General features: G+C 40.9%; 1 protein-coding gene across 1 annotated transcript in view; it reads right to left on the reverse strand.

Annotated features, from left to right (window-relative positions):
* Rtf1 (RTF1 homolog, Paf1/RNA polymerase II complex component) overlaps positions 1–24,909 on the reverse strand; it is a 59,360-nt gene that overhangs the window by 25,221 nt on the left and 9,230 nt on the right. The window contains exons 2-5 of the mRNA XM_038331730.2: positions 17,963–18,073; positions 7,243–7,390; positions 3,254–3,458; positions 138–252 (exon numbers count right to left, since the gene is read on the reverse strand). Of these exons, the coding sequence (XP_038187658.1) occupies positions 138–252; positions 3,254–3,458; positions 7,243–7,390; positions 17,963–18,073 (579 nt within the window). The remainder of the gene's footprint in view (positions 1–137; positions 253–3,253; positions 3,459–7,242; positions 7,391–17,962; positions 18,074–24,909) is intronic.

The following is a 24,909-nucleotide window of genomic DNA, read 5'->3' on the forward strand; positions in this document are numbered from 1 at the left end:
TCAGTGTAGCCGCTGAAGAGATGGTGTTCAGACTATTGAGACCCAGGGTGAGGGTGCATGAAATAATTCACGCGAACTACCCTAGGCTAACATAAGGGTCAGCACAGCCTCAGGTGCACTTGAGGATGGCCTCTTACCTGAGATTCCTGAATCTGAGTCAGCTTTTTCTTTTCTTGTTCTTCTTCTTGCTTTTTCTTTTTTTCTTTCTTTTCTTTCTTTTTGGCTGTTTTTAGTTTTTTCTTAATTTCAAACCTGGTTAAAAGATATTTAATTTTTAAAAAGCAATAAAGCATATGTAAAGGCTGGTTTCTATCTGGCTAGGAGACAGGAAATAAGTAAGGAAAGGAGTAAAACATTTTGGAACATGAGAGTATCAGACACTCACACAAAAATAATCTCTTGGCTTCCTGAAAGAAACTCCAATGCACCGTAAGTACATTAAAACTGTTGACTGTGCGGCTAGAGAGATGGTCAGTGATTTAGAGCACTGTCTGCTCGTCCAGGGGACCCAGGCTCCATTACCAGCACCCACATGGCAGCTCACAATTGTCTGTAGCTCCAGGGAGTCTGATGCCCTCTTCTGGCTTCTGTGGGCACCAAATATGCCTGTGGTACACAGACAGACAGGCAAAACACCCATACATATAAGCTAAACTTAAAACAAACAAACAAACTATTCAAAAGCATAAAGGTGGAAGGGATTTGAAAGAAAATATTCAGGTCAGGGATCAAAGTCATTTTCAGCTATATAGTGAGTTTGAGGCCAGCTTCAGATACAGGAGATTTTGTCTAAATAAAGAAAATAATTGTGTATCAAACAAAAATACACAGAATACACCAAAATTAACTAAAAATAGACAACAAATATTTGAATATCAACTTTTGTAACAGCATTATTCATAGTAGAAAAAAGGCAAGAACAACTTTAATGGTAACTGAATAAATTCACAAACTGTAGTACATACTTATAATGGAATGCTACTCAGCTCTAAATAAAAATGAAGTGCCAATATACACTACATGGATTAATAATCACATATCAAGTTTGTGACAAATTACTCTCTAAATTTATGATATTGGATTTTTGGTCAAACTCTTATGCTCTCCACAGTTCAGAAATCTAAACTTTAGAAGTCACGCTTCCTCACCCACAACTCCAGTGCAGTATTCCAAATCCTGTTTTTTTTGTAATACAGGTTACCCTGGAGGCATTCACACTTAAAAAGAATGCCTACCACTTTCTGCCGACTGAAAGTTGAACATTCTCATCTAGCATAACTCACCATACTTAATATGGAATCCAGAAGGGACAAACAGGATCCCTGAGACATTCGAACTAATTGCCAAGGTGCTTCAATTTTCTTCTCAAGATACTAGGTAGACAGGAAAGGAAGCAAGTTCTGGGCACTCAATCACTCAAGACAAAAACCAAGTTTCCTTTCACCTTTTCGGGAGATGAGATAGAACCCTGAAGCAGTTTCCGATTAAGCTCCTCAGCTTGCACAGCAGCGCTGGAGACTGAGCTTGTGTCTTGGGGAAACCATGAAACAATTCACACTGAGCCAATCACCAGCCCAACATTTCAGCCTTCTGTTTTATTTAGAACAGTTCACTCTGGAGCCCCATTCTGGCCTTTAGCTATAGCTCTCTAGGTGCTGGAATTACAGGTATGTGCTACCAGAGCTGGCCCATATTGTTATTGCTAATTAATAAATTGACATCTGAATTCAAGAGCTGGAGAGATGGTTCAGGGATTAAAAGAGCTACTGCACACCTATGTGGTACAGAGAGTTCTGATCCCAGGATCCACACAAATAACCAGGCAGCCTATACCGACCTGTAATTCCAACTCTAAGAGGCATAAAGACAGAACGATCAGTGGAGCTTGCTGGCTTCCAGCTAAGCCAAGAAAATCAGAACCCCAGGGTCAGGGATAGATCCTGACTTAAATGAAAAGGCAGAATACAAGAAGACACCTAACACTCTCCTCTGACTTTAATGGGCACAGACGTTGAGTACCTACATCCATGCTGTACATACAGTAAACACATACAATATAAAAATCAAGACAAGATTATGACTTTCTCGACAGTTCTTGTCTGGTAGAAATTAAATAATATACTTACTTTATTTTTTACTTAAAAAAATTAATTACATTGGGTGGTGCATGCTTTTAATCCCAGCACTTGATAGGCAGAGGCCAGCCTGGTTTATAAAGTGAGTTCCAGGGTAGCCAAGGCCACAAAGAGAAACCCTGTCTCAAGAAACCATAAATAAATAAGTTAAAAATTAAATACATTTTATCTCCTTTGTGTGTTCTGTTTGTTTGTTTTTTTTTTTTTTTGAGACATGGTCTCACTATGTAGCTCTGGCTGTTCTGGAATTCACTATGTAGACCAGGCTGGCCTAGAACTCAGAAATCTGCCTGCCTCTACCTCCTAAGTGCTGGGATTAATGGCGTGCCATTACGCCCCACAAAAAGTTATTTAAAATAAAAATCAAAAATGGACAGCTCAGTAGAAGAAATCTTGTTTAGCATTCCCTAGGCGCTGGGTTCCATCATCAGAACCACAAGCTAGTGAAAAACCTACTGAATAACACACACTAGTAAAGCTGACAGCACTGAGGGGGCAATAAATGCGACCCTAAGTGCATTATTGGGTTTACAGTATATTAACAATCATACTTCAACTGTCCGTTCCTATGACCAGATTCCCTTCAGGTTAGTAAGAGCCTGCACCTCAACCCAGTGGGAGCTGAAACACCGAAAACTGAAAATGCATTTACTACATCTAGCCTACCAAACATCACAGTCTAGACTGACTCAAGCATGCTCAAAATCTTCCAAATTTTTTTTATTTTTATTTATTTATTTACTTATTTATTTATCTTGTGGTGGGGAGAATATACACATGCCTGGACAAACTGTGGAGGTCGGAGGACAACTCTGAGGAATCAGTTCTCTCCTTCCATCACATGGCATCTGGGGATCAAACTTAGGCCATCAGGCTTGGCAGCAACTCCTTTTACCCACTGAACCATCTTGCCAGTTCTCAAAATCTTAATTATTATCACTTGAAAACTAACTTTCATAAAGTCTCCTGGAAGAGGAAGTGTTTGGTACTGAAAATTGTAATGAATGAGAAAAACAGAATAATTACATATTTACAGCCTCACACCACCATGAAGCTAAAAATAACCTTAAATCAGTCTGTGAGACATAAACTGAGCACACAGGTGGAGACAGTCTTACCTTCTTTTCAACACCTCCCTCTTCTCTATGCGGTTGAAGAGCTCCTGCTCCCTCTCCTTCTCCGTCATCTGCTCCAGCCGGGCCCTGTCTTCCTCATCTCCCATGAGATCCTCTCCATAGCCATCATGGAACTCTTCATCTTCGGACGAGGAGTCTGAGTCGGAGCTGGAAGAGGAGCTGTTGCTGTCAGAATCTGACACTTCACCTGCAAAGGCCAACATAAGATCACACGATATTATGGTGACCCCAGTGTGACATTTGCCATCCTTCTGCTCTCACACAGCCATTCTGCCCACCTGGTGTCTCCTTGGTCTGCCTTTGGTAAATGCAAAAGGATTAGGGAAATTTAGGCTGGGATCTGCTTTTTGTCTTACTATGTAGCACAAGACGTCTTCAAACTCTTCCTGCTTCTGCCTCCAGAGTTTAGGGTTTATAGGCCTGTGCCACACACCATATTCATCTTTCAACTCAACTTTGTTACTTTGAAAAAAACAACAACAACAAACCTGTAAAACCACCTGTAATCTAGCTCTACTTGGTGACGCAAGGCTTTAACCCCAGCACCTGGGTGGCAGAGGCCAGCCTGGTCCATAGAGATAGCTCCAGGGCTACACAGGGAAATCCTGTCTTGAAAACTAAAACAAATAAATGAAAAGACTAGTTTGACTTTTATACTCTCTTTACTTAAGATTCACTTGTTAATACTGCCTACAAAACTTTACATATTTCTCCAGTATCGTTTAATGAGGATTAGCCTTTAAATTTCTTAATTTTTAAAAATTTATTTTATTTTATATGCATTGGTAGTTTTGCCATGGATGTTGGGTTCCCTGGAACTGGAGTTACACAGTTGTGAGCTGCCATGTAGGTGCTGGGAATTGAACCCGGGTCCTCTGGAAGAACAACCAGTGCTCTTAAGCACTGAGCCATCTCTCCAGCCCAATTTCTTAATTTTTAATTAACTATTATTCTTACATTTACTTATTTAGTGTGTGTGTGTGTGTGTGCGCGCACATGCACGTGCATGTGTCAGAACACATGAGGACAACCTTTAGAGTCAATAATCTCCTACCATCTGGGGCCCAAGGGATCAAACTCAGTTCTCAGGTTTGGTGGCAAGCTTGCCTACTTGATTAGATCTGGAATCACATAGAAACTGAGCTCAGGCACACCTGAGGATATCTTGAGTAGGTTAACTGAGGTGGGAAAACCAACTCTAAAAGTAAGTGGCACCATTCATTCCATGGATGTAAGTCCTGGATGCACAAAACAAAGAAAGGGAGCTATGCGCCAGCATTAATCTCTCTCTGCTTCCTGACGGCAGATGTAGCCAATCTCAGCCTCCTGCCATCATGCCTTTCCTGCCATGATGGACTATTTCCCAAACGTTATAAGCCAAAAAAAACAAACAAACAAACAAACAAACAAAAAAAAAACAAAAAAAAAACCCTTTTCACACTATTTTACAGCAACAAGAAAAGTTAGCCCCCATCTCACTGTGCAGCCCTGGCTGGCTCAAAACTCTCTATGGAGATCAGGCTGTTCCACCTCTGCCACACAAGTGTTAGGACTGAGAGTGTTTGCTACCGTACCTTGCCTACCTCTGGATTCTGTAGTCTGCACCAGCAAAAAGCTGTACCAAAGAGGGAATGCCCTGCCTTGAACATCTCAGTCTTTACAGCCATGAGTGAATAAGCCTGCTTTTTATTTTTTATTTGCTATTATTATTTTTTAATAATTTATCTTGGGGCTGGAGAGATGGCTCTGAGGTTAAGAGCACTGGCTGCTCTTCCAGAGGTCCTGAGTTCAATTCCCAGCAACCACATGGTGGGTCACAACCATCTGTAATGATATCTAGTGCCCTCTTCTGGACTGCAGACATACATGCAGACAGAACAGAACACTGTATACATAATAAACACAAAAATCTTTAAAATTTTATCTTGGTTTTTACTTTATGTGCACTGGGGTTTTGCCTGCATGCATGTCTATGTAAGGATATCAGATCTTGGAGTTACAGACAGTTGTCAGTCGCCATGTAGGTGCTGGGAATTGAACTCAGGGCCTCTGGAAGAGCAGACAGTGCTCCCAACTGCTGAACCATCTCTCCAGTTCTATTTTTAAAAAAGATTTATTAATTTATTATGTATACAACATTCCTTCCATGTATGCTTGCATGCCAGAAGAGGGCACCAGATCTCATTATAGATGGCTGTGAGCCACCATGTAGTTGCTGGGAATTGAACTCGGGATCTCTGGAAGAACAGTCAGTGCTCTTAACCTCTGAGCCACCTCTCCAGCCCCTATTTTTACTATTTTTAATTATATGTAAATATATATGTGTGTATGTGTCTGTGCACGAATGCAGTGCCTTCAAAGGCCAGAGTATCAAATCCTCTTGCAGCTGGAGTCACAGGTGCTTGTGACCTAACACAGGTCTTCTGTAAAAGTGTACACGCTCTTAACCACTGAGCCATCCATCTTTCCACCTCAGCCTGCATTGCTTACAAATTGATAATTCTTCATTTGAATGACAGCTGCCACAGGTAACTGACAAACAACTGAAATGTGAGTAGTGCAACTGAGAAACTAAATTTAAATATGAGTTTTATTTCATTTATGTTTAAATAGCAACAGTTATCCCCCAACTTAGTTTAGTTGGTTTGTTCTGTCAAGAAAGAATTTAGGCTATGAATCTGGCAAGAATATTCCAAAAGTGATTTATGTCCTTTGCTATCTCCACCTCCATGGTGCTGGGGATCAAACTCAGGACTTTGAGCATGATAGACAAGTAGCTGCTACCAAGCTACAGTTTTAAAAACCCTTTTAAAAAGTGTCACCTTAGCCGGGCGGTGGTGGCGCACGCCTTTAATCCCAGCACTCGGGAGGCAGAGGCAGGCGGATCTCTGTGATTTCGAGACCAGACTGGTCTACAAGAGCTAGCTCCAGGACAGGCTCTAAAGCTGTAGAGAAACCCTGTCTCGAGAAAAAAAAAAAAAAAAAAAAAAAAAAGTGTCACCTTCCCCTCTCCTCCTCACTGTGTCAGTCCTGGCTGGAAACCTATGCTAGGTGCTGCTGTGGTTTCTTTTCTCCCCTTCTCCCCTGCGTTCCCTTTTATCTAATGTTTGTCTGTGGCTACTGGCACTGATCATTCAGATTCTTGGTTGGTTAGATATTCCCAGATTTCCCTACATAAAGGCCAGTATGTACGAAGCAATGTTTTTTTAGACTGCATAAACATCTTATTCCTCACAAACTCAAACCACCCAGGGACTTCTGATAATTCTGCATTCTTTTTTACTTTTCTTAGACTCTGAAGTTTGAGACGGGAGGATCACCAGTTCAAAGTTAACCTGAACTATAAAGAGAATACAAGGCCAGTCTGATACAAATAGAAAAAACACAAAAGAAGAAAACAAAAAAGACAGCCTATATTACTAATGGATATTAAATTATGAGTTATACCAGAATTTGCTTGATTCAACTTGCATAGACATGGGCTTAAAACCAGGTTAGGCCCGCTCTCTCCCTCCTTCCCTCCTTTCCTCTCCTGTTCTCTTTCCCCCCTTTCTCCTCTTCCCCCTCCCCACCCTGTTTCCTTCTTTCCTTTTTTGGCCAAGAAAATACAAAGTTTATCATTCTAGTCCTGGAACCAGTTCAGCTGTCAAACTAAAATTAACAAAAACTGCAAAATTTCTGAACTGTTTTCATGGAAGAATATTTTCTATGGGATTTGGTATGTTTCAAGAATGTCTCTTCTCAGTCAGACCATGAATTATGCAGAAAAAGAGAAGTTCCCTAAGGTTGAGAGGAGACTAATGCAGGGACACATGGTCAAACTACAGTAGCCTCACCAACCCTTCAGTATTACAGACCCATGGTCACTGAAAGCAACTAAAGTCCCCAGCTCTAAGAGCAAAGGCCCAGTTGACACCCAGGCAGGTCCTCCCGTCCTCACAGCCTCCTCCTGGGCTGGGTGCTGAGCTCACCTTCCTCAGGAGCTGAGCTTTCAGCTGAACTGTCTTTGTCTGAACTGCCTGAGGAGGCAGTTTTGTTGGCTTGTTTCTTCATGGTTCCTTTCTTCTCTATTTTTCTGGCTTTTCCTTTCTTCTTATTTTTATTGCTCCCAAATGTCCACTATAAGGGGGGGAAAAAAGGAAAATTGAAATAGGACTAGGCACTTGTAATGAGGTGATACATGCTTATAATATCAGTACTCTTGAAGGGGAGGCAGGAAGATTCTGAGCCTGAAGCTAGCCTGGGGCTGCATAGTGAGACTATGTTTTTAAAAACAAACACAAAACTGAGAAAAAACAACTTTTCCTATTTTCTATGATACAGATGGCAGTAATTTCTGAGGGCCGGCATGCTCAAACATACACATAGTACTTGTTATTTATGTCTCAGTTAGGAAAAGTGGCCTCAATCCCCCTTTTCCAAACTGTCTGGCATGCTGGACTTCTCAACGGAAATAGGAGGTGGTTCAGAGTAAAAGACAGCTTCCAGGGTCACGTGAGTCAGAGTAGCTAGGTCTATTTTTACCTACAGATGTGGGTTTCTAATGTGCAACAGAGCCAAACTCTGGACTCCCAGGGGAGGTGGGCGTTGACCAGAGCAAAAATTACCTAACTGTGAAGTCACACAGTTACCCAGCTGGGAAGAACTATGAAGTCACCTGGCTTCCTCATCCTTCACTCTCTTTCTCAGCCTGAGCCTGAGCCCAGTGGCTGCCTCTTATCTGTTGCATATGACACTCCCTGCTTTATGTGGAGGACAAAAACAAGGGTAAAAACAGAAGACATTTATTTAAACGTTGATTTTACAAGAGGCTTTTTGCTAAATCTGAATGTGAAGGACCACTGGCTGTTTTTCTTTCAACAAAAATTGAACCCGAAAAAGATGACAAAAGATGCCCCTTACAAGGTTGACTCAGCGAGCTCTATGACACCAAAGGAAAATAATCAATAACCTAGTATGTGACCCTTTAGGGGAATTAGAATATTACATCTAAAAATAAATTTCTGGGGCCAGTGAAGTGGTTCAGTAAGGGCACTTGCTTCCAAGCTTGACATCCTGAATTCAATCTCAAGAACCCACATAGTGAGAGGAGAGAACCAACTCCTGAAAGTTGTCCTTTGACCTCTACATGTGCTATAATTCACACATGTCCACATGAATGCACACAAAATTAATGAAAAATTCTTTTTAAAAGCAAAATTTTGGAGAGCTGGAGAGATGATTCAGTGGTTAAGAGCACTAGCTGCTCTTCCAGAGAACTCGGGTTCAACTCCCAGAACCCACATGGCAGCTCACAACTGTAACTCCAGTTTGGGGATCTGACACCTTCACACAGACAGACATATATGCAGGCGAAACACCAATGTATATGAAATAAAAATAAATAATTTTTTATAAAAAAGCAAATTTTTGGCTGAAGGTGTACTCAGCAATAGAACATTGACTATCACATGCAATATCCTTTGTTCATGGTGTTCCCAGCACCAGAGTGGGGAGAATCATCTGTATTTCCACTACTCAAAAATAAACAAAATTTGAGAATTCTTGGGAAGACTCAAAGAAGTCCAATAATCAAAGATCTTTTGTCCATGGGAGAATATATCCCATTTGCATTACATATACATTAAAATCTATAAATAAGATATTCCTAGATGTTTTTTGGTCTAAGCACATATAGTTAAGTATTGTGCAATACTCATTCTCCTAAAACACAGACCTAATAAAGTATAAATGAGGACAGTCAAGACTTTGTGGCACAGATGGTAAAAGAACTGGGGAAGAAATCAGAGAATCAACACCCTTCACAATAGCCACAAATAGCATAAAATATCTCGGAGTAACTCTAACCAAACAAATAGAAGACTTGTATGACAAGAACTTTAAATCTTTGAAGAAAATAACTGAAGAAGACACCAGAAAGTGAAAGATCTCCTATGCTCTGGGATAGGCAGAATTAACATAGTAAAATTGGCAATCTTACCAAAAGTAATCTACAGATTCAACGCAATGCCCATCAAAATCTCAGCAAAATTCTTCAAAGACCTCGAAAGAACGGTACTCAACTTCATATGGAAAAGCAAAAGACCCAGGATAGCCAAAACAATACTGTACGATAAAAGAACTTCTGGAGGCATCACAATCCCCGACTTCAAACTCTACTACAGAGCTACAGTACTGAAAACAACCTGGTATTGGCATAAGAACAGACAGGAGGACCAATGGAACCGAATAGAAGACCTGGATATCAATCTACCCATCTTTGAACACCCGATCTTTCATAAAGAAGCAAAAAATATCAAATGGAAGAAAGAAAGCATATTTAACAATTGGTGCTGGCATAATTGGATATCAACATGCAGAAAATGAAAACAGACCCTGTCTATCAACATGCACAAAACTCAAATCCAAATGGATCAAAGACCTCAACATAAAGCCAGCCACACTGAACCTTATAGAAGAGAAAGTGGGAAGTACACTTGAACGCATTGGCACAGGGAACCACTTCCTAAATAGAACCCCAGCAGCACAGACACTGAGAGAAACAATTAATAAATGGGACCTCCTGAAACTGAAAAGTTTCTGTAAAGCAAAGGACACAGTCAACAAGACAAAACGACAGCCTACAGAATGGGAAAAGATCTTCACTAACCCCACACCAGACAGAGGTCTGATCTCCAAAGCATACAAAGAACTCAATAAATTAGATACCAAAAGATCACATAATCCAATAAAAAAAAAATGGAGTACAGGGGCTGGAGAGATGGCTCAGTGGTTAAGAGCATTGCCTGCTCTTCCAAAAGTCCTGAGTTCAATTCCCGGCAACCACATGGTGGCTCACAACCATCTGTAATGAGGTCTGGTGCCCTCTTCTGGCCTGCAGACATACACACAGACAGAGTATTGTATACATAATAAATAAATAAATATTTAAAAAAATGGAGTACAGACCTAAACAGAACTCTCAACAGAAGAATCTAAAATGGCTGAAAGACACTTAAGGAAATGTTCAACATCCTTAGTCATCAGAGAAATGCAAATCAAAACAACTCTGAGATTCCATCTTACACCTGTAAGAATGGCCAAGATCAAAAACACTGATGACAACTTATGCTGGAGATATTGTGGGGAAAAGGGAACACTTCTGCATTGCTGGTGGGGATGCAAGCTGGTACAACCCCTTTGGATGTCAGTGTGGTGATTTCTCAGAAAATTAGGAAACAACCTTCTTCAAGACCCAGTAATACCACTTTTGGGTATATATCCAAAGGATGCTCAATCGTGCCACAAGGACATGAGCTCAACCATGTTCATAGCAGCTTTGTTTGTCATAGCCAGAACCTGGAAACAACCTAAATGCCCCTTGACCGAAGAATAGATAAAGAAAATGTGGTACATTTACACAATGGAGTACTAAACAGCAGAAAAAATAACAGCTTGAATTATGCAGGAAAATGGACGGAGCTAGAAAACATTATTTTGAGTGAGGTAACCCAGACACAGAAAGACAATTATCACATGTACTCACTCATAGGTGGTTTTTAAACATAAAGCAAAGAAAGCCAGCCTACAAACCACAATCCCAGATAATTTAGACAACAATGAGGACACTAAGAGAGACTTACATAGATCTAATCTACATAGAAAGTAGAAAAAGACAAGCTCTCCTGAGTAAATTGGGAGCATGGGGACCTTGGGGAAGGGCTGAAAAGGGGATGGGAGAGGCAGGGAGGGAAGCAGAGAAAAATATAAAGCTCAATAAATATCAATAAAAAATTAAAAAAGGGTTTGTGGCAAGAAGAAATGATACAGAACTAACTTCCTCCAGCCATTACACTAGAAACGACTCACCTACCCCTTCAAAGCCCTTATTCTCCTGACTAAGGAAGAGGAAAATAAAGTTGTTCATTGCCACTGTATGATGGTAAATGCAGTGAGGGAAAGCAGGACAGACTTGATGTTCTGACGTTCTCTTCACTACGGATGAAGGAAAGAAATGAGATGATATTTTATGATTTGTTTTAGGGACTGAGGCGGTAGTGAAGGAGAAACTCAATACCTTTCAAGAATGATCTCTAGACCCTCAGCATTATGAGATTTTATATAAACTGGGTGTTTGTCAGGTTGGCCCTCTGTATTTGTTATACTGTTAATACTAATAGTCACAAAAAAAGATGTATGAGAAGCCACAGTTTCTGAACTTCGGTGTTTTATTCACTTTTTTCCTGAAGATTAAAAGAGTGAAGAATTGAAGAAGAGTAAATGCAACTTTATGACAATTTAAAGCCCCTGGTCTGCACTGGACTCTGAGTACAGAGGCCAGAACATCCCCCAATGAGAGCTACCCAAAATTTACCAAGGAAAGAAGGAGGATGGGGTTGTCAGTCATCTTGCCGCTCTCCTAAGCCTCACATAATACAAGGCAAGCAACTACATAAATATACAACAAAGAAAGCCCAAACGAAAGGCTAAAGGGAAGACATTTCTTACTTAATAACACAGACTACAGTCTGACTCTCACTGAGGTAAGGACGTATTGGCAACAGTTAAATAACAAATCAGAAGGTGTACACTGAGGGTGTATGGATGTTACAAGCAGCCTGGGACCAGTTTCCTTCCAGAGGAAAGATGGGATTGAACACATGGTGAAAGTGGTTACTTCAGACTTGGGTAACCTCGAGATACTGAGTACTGTGAATATTTGGGAGGCAGGGGAACAAAGACACTTCAAGAGTTCAGACATCTCTAAGAGGCAAAAATACTTATATGTACAGGTCTTGGGACCCAGAGGAGAAACCATTCTGGCTCTTTGAGCTATTTTTCTCCCTTGAGTCACAATTTCATGTAGCCCAGCAGGGTCTCAAATTCATTACATAGTCGAGAATGAGTTTGAACTTCTGATCCTCCCTCCTCATCTCCCACAAAGGGATTATAGGCATGGGTTTCCATGCTGGTTTTGAATAGAATTTTTATGTGAAATAAAAATATTTCAAATAAATAATGTTCAAGAATAATAGTTAGGCTAGTAACAAACAGTACTGGAATTGGGTCAAACGAACTGGTAAAGAGCTAAGTCTTTAACCTGACACTGTTTTCTTATCTGTAAAATACAAATAACACATTCAGTTGACTGCTTACTATGGGTAACACGAGACTAGAAAGAGACAGAGTAAGAAGGTGGTTTCAACCTCATCATAAACCATGCTCTGGCTGTGTGCAGAGCTCAGTGGGTAGAGCGCTAACAGTACACAGGAAGCCCTGGTTTTCATCTCCAGCAGATCATAACTGTAGACATGAAGATCAGAGGTTCAACTCAGACTGAAGAAATGAGTAGTGAGTTAAGAGTACACACTGCTCTTGCACAGCACTTGATTCCAGCACAGACATCAGGTGGTCCACTGTTCTCTGTTGAGTACAGTTCCAATGTCTCTAGACTCTCCCAGAACTGCACTCACATGGATATAACACAGACACAGACACAGACAGACAGACACACACACATCATTTTCAAAACAATGTTCAAGTTCATTTTTGGCTACAGAATGAGTTTGAAGTCAGCTTCAGACATATTAGAACCTGTCTCAAAAAAACAAAATAAACAGCAGGGAGTGGTAGTGCCCAAATTTAATCCCACCATTCAGGAGGCAGAGGCAGAAGCAGAGGTAGAGGCAGAGGCAGAGGCAGAGGAAGGCAGTTCTGTGAATTTGAGGGCATACTGAACTACACAGCAAGTTCGAGGACAGTCAGGGAAACCCTGCCACCAAAACAAAACAAAACAAAACAAAACTCCTGTTCTACATAAATGTAACACACTACTCTATGTTGGAAAATAAAATCAGAACTTCCATTGAGGCTGTTTTTCTCCCTCCTTTCTTAGGCTGAAGTCAAAGCAATTGTCAGAGGGCTTCTGTATTTGCTGTTACAGATCCTGACAGTGGCCAAAACAAAGGTATTTGAAAGAGCGTGACTTCTGAAGTTGTTTTTAATCTCCCCATCCTGAATACAGAAAATGAGTTGAACAATAAACGCAATTTAATATCAGTACCAAACACATAAAGAAGGCTGGTGGAATAGCGCAGTGGTTAAAGGCGTTTGTTGCCTAAAGTGACAACTTGACTTTGATCCCTAGTGTCCACATGGTGAATGGAAGTTGTTCTATGACTTGCATAATGTATCACAATGTACGCTGCACATGTGTACACACATACACACACATTAAATAAACATCATAAATTTTTAAAGAACATGAAGACTAGCTAAGTTTTTTCCTATTTCTATTGTTTTTTTCTTTTCTTTTTTTTGTTTGTTTTTTGAGACAGGGTTTCTCTGTGGCTTTGGAGCCTGTCCTGGAACTAGCTCTTGTAGACCAGGCTAGGCTCGAACTCAGAGATCCGCCTGCCTCTGCCTCCTGAGTGCTGGGATTAAAGACGTGCACCACCACCACCTGGCGATCCTACTTCTATTGTATAATTAATCAATGTACTGTATTTTATAAATCTGGTAATCACATAACTTACTAAAAGCATAAAGAAAGAATACCTGCACTAAATCAGAAAAATTTATAGTCTAGTTATAGAGTCAAAACCACAAGTGGAACAGAAGTGAATCAGAGATATGTAAAATATAATTAATACTATTTGGTAGGAAGTAATGAGGTCTTTATTGGATGTATATGCCAATTATTATTATCTATATGGTAAAACAAAAGCAAAATGCTCTCAGTCATTTTTATTTGAAATTAAAAGTTATATTTTTTTCCAAGTAGTCTACTTTTGTTGCTGACATAGGCTCTCTATATGCATGCCAATCTGGCCTTGAACTCTTGACCCTCCTGCCTTTAGCATTCTGAAAGCTGGGATTATCTGCATGTACCATATACCTGGTTCTATTAATTTTCTTCCGTTAATACATTCATAGAGATACCAAGAGATTATAGAGTGTAATTAGAGGTACAACTAGATTCAAGGGAAGATCTTGAAAAATTAGGTGGATTAAAAAAAGAGAAGGTAGAAGCTTGGGGGAGGGAGATCAACAGCAAGAAGAGGTCAGAGTCTGAAGAGGAAGAAACAGGCACAAATACAGCTCAGAAAGACTGGGAATTCTGGAAGAGAAGATATAGGAGTGACAGGTGCTGACCTGCAGGGTTAGGCCAATGCTTTTGTTCCTCAAAACTGTTGGAAGGAAGTCTACTCATGACATCTTTAAGATGGCAACTCTCTGTAGACCTGGTAGCAAACGTCTACAATCCCAGCACTTGGGAGGTGACAGGAGGACCAGAAGTTCAAAGTCATTTTCTGCTACAAATCAAGTTTGAGGCCAGCCTGGACTATATAAGACCCTGCCTCAAAAACTAATCAATAAAAAAATTAAAATTCAAACATTAGAAAAAGCAAACAAATAATAATTATTGTTCAGGCAGAAATTTCTGCTATTTTTTTAGTTTGTTTAAATGTAGCTGATACTCAGTTCTGAATAAAACAAAAATTCTTTAGGCATTCAAAGAACTTTACTGAGGACAAGGGAGAACTCACATTTCCTTTTTATCTAGCTGGTGGTTGTTTCTAAAAAGGACTCTTGAATGTGTCTCACATAGAATTCTTGAACTTTTGATTTTGTTACATTTTAAAGGCTTATTTTTATTTTATGTGTATTAGTATTCTTCCTGCATATATGTTTATGTACCACATGAGTGCCTGGAGAGAGTGTGGAATATCCTAGAACTGGAGTTAAGGACAGTAGGCAAACTGACACACGGGTGCTGGGAACCAAACCCAGATCCCCTGTAAGAGCAGCAAGTGCATTCCCCCCACTCCCACCCCTCTACCTCAAGATAAGGTTTTCTCTGTGTAGCCCAGGCTGGCCTTGAACTCACAGAGATCCACCTGCCTTTCACTCTCCTTCCCAGTGCTGAGATTAAAAGGATGAGCCACCATCATCCCCTGGCTGCAGCAACTGCTCTTAAGCACTGGGCCAGGACCTCAAGCACGGCAAGCATGCACTTTAACTGTGAGCTACGCCCTCAGCCTGCATTATGACCTTCTGTCACTTAAGTCTTTCCAGTTTCTGAGGCTTGGCTCATATGAAACACAACGAGCCTTTCTTATTTTTATGTGTTGCAAGAATCATTTGCCCCAAATAACACATCAGCATATTTACTAAGCCTAAGGTTACCCATTTAAAAATATTATGCATGAAACATAAACTTATTCCTTTACTTTACTTGTTGGATCTTATACTTACTGTCTAGTGAATATATTCTTCTAAATGGGAAATTGTCATAAATTTTCTCCATTCCCCTGCCCCCTATATCAATTAAGTAGCTATTATTTTGCTCAAAAATCAGAGAGCTTTTTCTCCTTGTGACAAACTACTCATTAACTCCTCCACCCAGGTCCTGCAAGACAGGGTCTCAAGTAGCTAGACTAGCCTTGGGCTTGATACGTAGGTAAAGATGACCTGAACTCCTGATCATGTTTCTTCTACCTTCCAAGTGCTTACAGATTTGTATCCCCATGCCTACCTCCCATTGACCTTTTAAATTAGCTGTTCTTGGTTTGTAGCTCAGCGAGTAAAGGCACATGCTACCAAGCCTGATGACTCAAATTCAGTTTCTGAAACCTATATTGAGGAAATAAAGAACTGATCCCTTCTGTAAATTGTCCTCTGACCTCTCCATGTGCATCACGGTAAGCATGACCAAATACATACATTACACTAACTTGCATGCAGAAGAGTAAATAAAAATTTTAGAAGGTTAAACTTAAGTGTTCTCATCAATTTTCTGTCCTACAAAATCTAAGGGGACAGGAGAATATCTATGCACAAATGCATGACTCCCGAGTTCAATTCCCAGTAACCACATGGTGGTTCACAACCATCAGTAATGAGATCTGGTGCCCTCTTCTGGCCTGCAAGGATACATGCAGGCAGAACACTATATATATATATATAATAAATAAATAAGTCTCAAAAAGAAAGAAAGAGCCGGGCAGTGGTGGCACGCCTTTAATCCCAGCACTCGCGAGGCAGAGGCAGGCGGATCTCTATGAGTTCGAGACCAGCCTGGTCTACAAGAGCTAGCTCCAGGACAGGCTCTAAAGCTGCAGAGAAACCCTGTCTCGAAAAACCAAAAAATAAAAATATATAAGAAAGAAAGAAAGAAAGAAAGAAAGAAAGAAAGAAAGAAAGAAACCATAAAGGGCTAGAGAGATGGCTCAGTGGTTAAGAGCACTGGCTGCTCTTCCAGAGGCCTTGAGTTCAATTCCCAGGAGGCTCAGGAGTTTAATGCTTCCCCCAACTACATAGTGAGTTCCTGACCAATCAAGACTACAGAGGGAGACCCTATCTCAAAACAAACAGTAACAAAATTTTTCTGTATTGATTATGCATTAAAAAAACAACACTCAAAATCAAATTAACAGTTCAGAGGCCTCACAAATTTTTTAATAGATCAGGTAATCTTATTGAGGCAAATTACAGTCCCTGCATTGAAAAAAGAATAAACATTTACTACCTCTTACTGTGGGAAGCAGTCTTAGGTTTGCTGAATTATTTAAGACTAAGAGAATATTACTATAGTCAATCATAATGAAAACAGTCTCAGTTTACATACAAGGAGAACTAGTAAATACTGTTCAGATGTTAATTAAACTTTAGTTTAATAAATAAACATTTTAAAATGTGTTAGAAGTATTCTCCTAGACTGCAGAACAAGAGACTGAACAGAGGGCAATGTCTCTCTCCGGGAAATCACTATGGTGAAAAGTCCTTTATGTCAAATGAGAACACCCACACCGCCCATCTTCCACTGTGCTTTGCTGTTATCACTGGGCATTTGTGAAAAGTGCCCTGGCCTAGACACATGAACAGCTGTTTGGTTTGTATTTTACCTTCCTCTGAAGTTGATGCCATCACTTTGAGGGAGGGCAAATCAATCTTCCTAGAGAAAGCATTGTGTTTCACAGTACTGACCATAAAATATGGCATCTATGTTTTTTCTGTACCACCTTTCTTCTGAGACTGGACCTTGTCTAAGTAGCCTTGATCCTTCTGCTTCAGCTTCCTGAATGCTGAGATTATAGGCATGTACCACATGCCTGATTTAGAATTTGTTTTCTAATGTAAAAACAGTATTTAAAAGATGACCTTTAAAAAGTAACTAATGGCCGGGCGGTGGTGGCGCATGCCTTTAATCCCAGCACTTGGGAGGCAGAGGCAGGCGGATCTCTGAGTTCGAGGCCAGCCTGGTCTACAAGAGCTAGTTCCAGGACAGGCTCTAGAAACTACAGGGAAATCCTGTCTCGAAAAACAAAAAACAAAACAAAAAAAAAGTAACTAATGGCTGGGCGGTGGTGGCAAACATCTTTAATCCCAGCACTCAAGAGGCAAAGGCAGTGGATCTCTGTGAGTTCGACACCAGCCTGGTCTACAGAGTGAGTTCCAGGACAGGCTCCAAAGCTACAGAGAGAAACCCTGTCTCAAAACAAACAAACAAACAAACAAACAAAAAGTAACTAATGTTTGGTCCTTCCACAGTAGAAAATGGCCACCATGTAATGTTCTAATTCAAGCTTTGCTTATACAATTTCTTTACCCTACTAAGTTCTTGTAGGTCTCGGGTTATAGGTGTTAGTTTTAGGAAGCATCTTCATTAAATGCTTGCCAACCACACAGGCCTGGTTCCTCCACACCCACCTCATCATCACTGTCCGACGTCTCCGAGTCTGATGAGGCTGCAGGCTGACTCACAGGAGGCTCCTTCTCCTCAGAGTCACTGCGCTTCCGCTTTGCCAGGGACAAGAGCTCCTAATTGGGTAGAAATAGTCACATCAGTTGTGCTCAACAGAAAAGTGCCCACCTTGATCTCTTTATGCCTGTGTTCAACTTAGTACACCCATGAGCAATGAGCAGACAGGAGACCAGAATTCATGGTGCAAAACTGAAGCTTCAAAATCTGCCCTCCCTTGAGGAGTGAAACAAACAGAAAATGGAACTGGAGCTACCTTCAGATTTTCAGATTCCTCTCTACACTGTTGAGTACTGACCACTGATACTGAATGATAATATGTTTGCAAAGGCAATCTGCTTCATGTTTCAAATGGTAGAGAGTCAATAAATACTGCAAGAATTTTTTATTGTAGTTCATGGTAAATTTTTGCAATTATGGCTATTCTATCTAATAAGCCCACAAACTATACATTTCTGGGGTCATTTTATATTTTGAAAATGTAAATCAGAAAAAAAGGAGGTATCTTTCTGATGTACAGTCCAGGGCCCCACAGTAAGTAGGACACGTGCTGGCCAGAGCTCTAATCTGACAATGCCAATACTCCCATTCACTATCTATGCCCTGTCCTGGTGGTTAAATACAAGGAGGGGGGTTGTCCACTGTCACATGGTTTCCAATTACTTCTCCCATATTCTCAGTCCGGTTGTTCAAAACCATGACAAAGGGTCAGTTGCTCTACTCTCTGCAATCACACCACCAGCTGACATTAGACTGTTCTTACTAGACAGCAAGCATTTTTCTCCGTATCTGACACTAGCTCTTCACCACAACTCAATACATACTATCATCCCATTGAGAGATTAAGAAGCGCCTGGTGGGCTGGTGAGATGGCTCAGTGCCTGCTTCAAAAGCCTGATGACCTGAGTTTGGTCCTCAGAACCCACATTAGCGTGGAAGGGAAGAACAGATTCCAAGAAGCTGTCCTCTGGCTTCTGCACATACGTCAGCCCATACACACATATACACGCACATACATCATACATACATACACAATTTTACACACGCACCAAACATTTTTTTCAAAAATCTACTTTTATTTTACATGCATTGATGTTTTCCCTGCATGTATGTGTGTCTGTGTGAGGGTGTCAGATCACCTGGAACTGGAGTTGCAGAGAGTTGTGAACTGCGTGTAGATGCTGGGAATTGAACCCAGAGCCTCTGAAGAGCAGCCAGTGCCCTAACATACTCAGCCACCCCTCTAGTGCTTACATACATATTTTTTTAAAGATTTATTTATTATGTATACAACATTCTGCCTCCATGTATGCCCGCACACCAGATATAGGCACCAGATCTCATTACAGAGGTTTGTGAGCCATTATGTGGTTGCTGGGAGTTGAACTCAGGACCTCTGGAAGAGCAGCCAGTGCTCTTAACCACTGAGCCATCTCTCCAGCCCCTTCCACACACATTTTTTAAAGGCAGTATGTGGAGCAGAAGAGGTTAAGTCCTGTCTCTAAGCTGTATAATGTACTTAGTAACAGGAGTACATGAGAGCACAAGACTTAAACCTGGCAGTAGAATCCTGGCTCCTAATGCAGCCATGATTTACTAGGCTAAAACATTTCCTACTGTGCCAGAGAGAGTGCAGTTAATCAATACTGGCAGGAGCAACCCTGGATGACTGCAGTGCTATGCAATTAGAAGTGAAGTGCAGGGCAGATTTTAAAGCAGACTGTTACAAAGCATCTGTTTTCTTCTGCCAGACTCCTGCTATTTTAGGAGTACTGTCCTTCCTTGGCCAGGATAAGAAAATGACCTTCTGAGATTAACAGCTGGCATGCTTCTTCTTCATAAGCAGTCATGAGATGTCTGCCACTCTTCTCATGTCATTTGAGACCGAGTACACCAGATCCTGAAAAGGTTAAAGGTAACTCCTACAGACCAAATGTATATTATGACAATGAAGTATTTATGCTTAATGGTTAAAAAAAAATAGCTGGGCGTGGTCGCGCACACCTTTAATTCCAGCACTTGGGAAGCAGAGGCAGGCAGATCTCCATGAGATGGACATCAGTCTGGTCTACAAAGTGAGTTCCAGGACAGCTAGGCTTACAGAGAAATCCTATTTTTGAAAACTAAACACACACACACACACACACACACACACACACACACATATCCCAAGGTAAGAAATAGCAAATAAATACAGTTTAACACTACCAAAATCAAGACACAGGACCCCACCATCACTCCAATTTCCTCCTCCTTTCCCAGAAATCACTGTCATGTTTTCCACCCCTACAGATCTCCCCATTAGAGACTGGTATAAGAATGGAATCACATGGTATTGTAGCCTCTTTGAGAGTGGCTTCTTACTTTTCATTGTAAATTTTTAAAATTATTTTTTGTGTGCACATGCATATGGAGGTAAGAGGACAACGTTTGAGTTTCTGTTCTCTTCTTCTACCATGTGGATCCTGAGGATAAAAATCAGATTATCAGGCCTGGCAACAAGTATCTTTAATTGCCAAGCCATTTCACTGGCATGAATATGGCTTGATTTAATATTTACACATCTGACATTTATCCACGTTGCAACATGTAACAGTAGTCTTTCCCTTTTTAAAAAGATTTAACTTTTTAGATTTATTTTATATGTATGAGTGTTTTGCCTGTATGTATGCATGCATATCAAATGGGTGCTTAAGGAGATCAAAAGAGGACCTTGGATTGAGATGGTTACAGATAGTTATTGGGAACAGAATCCAGGTCCTCTGCAAGAGCAACAAATGCCTTTCTTTCTTTTCTTTTCTTTTCTTTTCAAGACAAAGTTTCTCTGTTGCTTTGGAGCCTTCCTGAAACTTACTCTGTAGACCAGGCTGGCCTCAAACTCAGAGATTCACCCACCTCTGCCTCCCTAGGATTAAAGACGTGCGCTACCACCGCCCAATGGTGCAACAAATGCTCTTAACCACTGAGCCATCTCTCCAGCCCCATTTTATAATTTTAAATTATGTGTATATATGTGTGTCAGTTTATGCACACGTGGATTATGCAAGTGCCTGTGGAGTCTGGAGGAGAGCAGCATCAGATCCCCTGAAGTTAGAGGCAGCTACTAGTTGTCTGACATGGGCTCTGGAAACTGAACTTGAGTCCTCTGCAAGAACAGTAAGTGTTCTTAACCCCTGAGCCAGCTCTCCAGCCCAAGTTTGTCTATTTGTAATACTACACTTCATTCCACTCTATGAATGTATCTCAGTGTGTATCACCTACCAGATGATAACTAATAACTACTTGGACTGTTTCCATTTGTGGGGCAATTTCATGTTCAGTTTCTATTTCACTTGGGATAAAATCAAAAAATAGGATTGTATGTGAATTTGTTGAAGGCCTTTGCCATTACACTTTGCCCTGTATTTATTACCTTAACGCAAAATTATAAACTTAAATCTTTTTTTTATTCCATTTATTTGTGTGCATGTGCACGTGAGGTTGTGGAAGTCAAAGAACAACCTGTGAGAGTCAGTTCTCTCCTTCTACCAGAACCTTTCACCTGGTCTCAGGGACTGAATTTAGGTTGTCAAGCTTGGCCACAGGCACCTGTACCTGCTAAGCAATCTTGCATCACTTTGAGGACTGTAGAATTTAGTTTTAACACCAACTCACTGAACATGCATTTGGAAACACTCTTGCTCTGGTTTGAATATACTTTGTTCCCCTAACTCTCGCAATAGTTTCTTTTTGTTTTGGGATAGAGCCTCACTTCCTGGCTCTGGTCACAGAGCTCTGACTGCCTACAGCTGGGACTAAAGGCATGTGCCACAACACCCAGCTTCTTGTAGTAGTAGTTTAAGTCACAGAGAATTACTTGATGGTATTAAGAGGAAAGGAAGCTGATTTGGCTATGGTACGTAGAAGTGGGGCTTAAGGAAGTTAAAATTTCATGGCTGAAGCCTGACAGCTTTGTAAGCAGACAGACACGTGTCTGTCTAATGTCTCTCACATGATGTCATCCACCCTGAGTCTGTACCATGCTGTTGGCTTCCAACCTCCAAAATTGTAAGCTAAGTATCCCCTTTCACCCTAAGAAGTAACCTAATTCATTACAGTAATGAAATTTTGACTACAGCTTGTAATCAAGTCCTTCCCTGAAACGTAAGTATTATATTCAGTAGATATTCATTAAAAGTTACTGAAACGGGCTGGCAGGATGGCTCAGTGGATAAAAGGAACCAGCCATGAGCCTGAAAACCTGCATTCAATCCCCAGAACCCCAGAAAGGACAGAACCAACCACCTCAAGTTGTCCTCTGAATCTCACACACCTGTGTACTTAAAAGTTCACACACGACTGGGTGGTGGTGACACGTCTTTAATTCCAGCACTTGGAAGGCAGGACCAGACAGATCTCTGTGAGTTCAATCAAGGCCAGCCTGGTCTACAAAGCAAGTTTCAGAGCCGGGCGGGCAGTGGTGGTACATTAATCCCAGCACTCAGGAGGCAGAGGCAGGCGGATCTCTGAGTTTGAGGCCAGCCTGGTCTACAAGAGCTAATTCCAGGACAGGCTCTAGAAACTACAGGAAAACCCTGTCTCGAAAAACCAAAAAAGAACAAAGCAAGTTTCAGGACAGCCAGAGCTGTAATATGGAGAAACCCTGTCTTGAAAAATAAATAAATATATAAGATAAAATGTGCACGCACGCACCCCTCTTATCTGGCATCATCAATCTGTAACCTCAGCACTTGGAAGACAGAAAAAGAAAACTGACACAGCCTTGAGGCCAGCCTAGGATTGAAGGATTTCTAGACCATCCTGGGGTAGAGCACAAGATCCTATAGCAAAAAAATAAAAACAAAATAAAAAAAAACAAGAGATCACTTTATACTAAATACCCATAAACGGCTTTCCATCCATTAACAATGTATCTGACAAGCACTTTCACTTTGTGTAGCACACTAGCTACAACAACAGTACAACAGTAGTGTGGATACAAGACCTTAATAGTGTGAAAACTGCCCTCTTCACTTCTGGAGCTCAATCCAGAAAGCTACTCAGGGAACTCCTGATCAAACCACTCCATGGCTTAATCCTTTATATCCTAATGAGGGTTCCTAGGTTCGGATGGCTAGAACAACAGGCCAATAAAAACCTTCACAATATTGCGCACATGAAGAGATTTTATTATTTTTATTTGTGTGTATATGCATGTGCACGCACATGTGCACGTGTGCCTGAGGAAGACAGAAGAGGGTGTCAGATCTCCTGGAGCTGAAATTACAGGTGGTTGGGAGTACCTGGTAGGGGTACTGGAAACCACACTTGGGTCCTCAGGAAGAGTTGCAAGTACTCTTAACTGCTTAGCCATCTCTCAACACACAGGAAGAGATTTTTAAGGGTGTTTTATTTGATATCTGTATTTTTACAAAAAGTGTTCCATGGGACTGGAGATATAGCTGAATTACTCTGTAGACTTGAAGTTCTGTAAAGAAAACTTTTGTAATGAACACAACTTACTGACCTGAAGTTGGAAGTGGAAGAATGGAAGGATTGAGAGGAGGTGACATGGGCAGACAGTGCAGTGCCCTCCTGGGGAGACTGCTTGCCCTTCCGGGTTTGGGAGCTTTCCTCATGTATTCAGTTTCCTCCCCAGAGAGAGCTTTTCATCCAGCCTGGTCCCATGTGACTAGTCTCATACAAAAATCACTTAGTGGGTTGGAGAGATGGCTCAGAGGTTAAGAGCACACTGGCTGCTCTTCCAGAGGTACTGAGTTCAATTCTCAGTACCTCTCATGGTGGCTCATAGTCATCTATAATGAGATCTGGTGCCCTCTTCTGATGTGCAGGCAGAACCCTGTATACATACTAAATAAATATTTTTAAAAAAGTAGCCAGGTGGTGGTAGCACAGGCCTCTAATCCCAGCATTCAGTAGGCAGAGACAGGTAGATAGATCTCTGTGGGCTCGAGGCCAATCTGATGTACAAGAGCTAATTCCATGACAACAACAACAAAAAAACCTATCTACCTTTTCCCTATAGCCCACTCCACAATTCCACACTGGCCAGTCACACTTCTTATGTCCAGTGAGCTATTTCACTACCATCCCTGTATTTCATCTCATCCAGTGAAAACCTTGATTTGTCTTAAGAATGCTGTGTGAGGTGACACTCTGATCTATCAAATTTAAGCTGAACCAAAGACGTGCTTAATGTCTCAGTGCCCAGTCTACTGCAGGTCTAGTTGTGAAGTGGGACCATATCTAAGCCTGCACAGCAGTTTCAATCACACTGTTCAAAGGCCACATTTAAGTAGAGAGCACAAACTGAGACCTAAAATAAAGCAAGAAACTGGACTGATAACATTAACCTATAATCTGAGATACTGGAGAGCTTGTGGCAGGACGATCTTAAATCTAAGGACTCCTGAGCTACAGAGAATTCAAGGATAGCCTGAGAAATTTAGCGAGTTCCAGGCCAGTGAGGACTTTATAGTGAGATCCTGTCTTAAAAAGAAAAAGAGGCTGGGGAGATAAATGGCTTAGCTGTTAAGAGCACTGGTTTAATTCCCAGAACCTACATGGCACCCCACAACTGTCTATATAGCTCCAGTTCCAGGAGATCTGACATTCTCACAGAGACACACATGCAGGCCAAACACCAATAAACATGACATAAAAATAAAATAAAAAATGTAAAAAGAAAGAGAAATGGATGAAGCTATAGTTCAGTGGTAGAGCATTTGTCTAGTATGTGTCTAATACTTTTTTTGATCTTCAGTATTTAAAAGAAAACAGAAAAAAGCTCATACGAATAAAATTCATGAGGTTTCATAACTAATTAGCATGCTAAGCTCCTTTTTCTTAACTCAATAAACATAACTAATTCCCAATAGCTAGGTATTATTTGCCC

Source organism: Arvicola amphibius, chromosome 5 (assembly GCF_903992535.2).
Source record: "Arvicola amphibius chromosome 5, mArvAmp1.2, whole genome shotgun sequence".
NCBI classification, from domain to species: Eukaryota; Metazoa; Chordata; class Mammalia; order Rodentia; family Cricetidae; genus Arvicola; species Arvicola amphibius.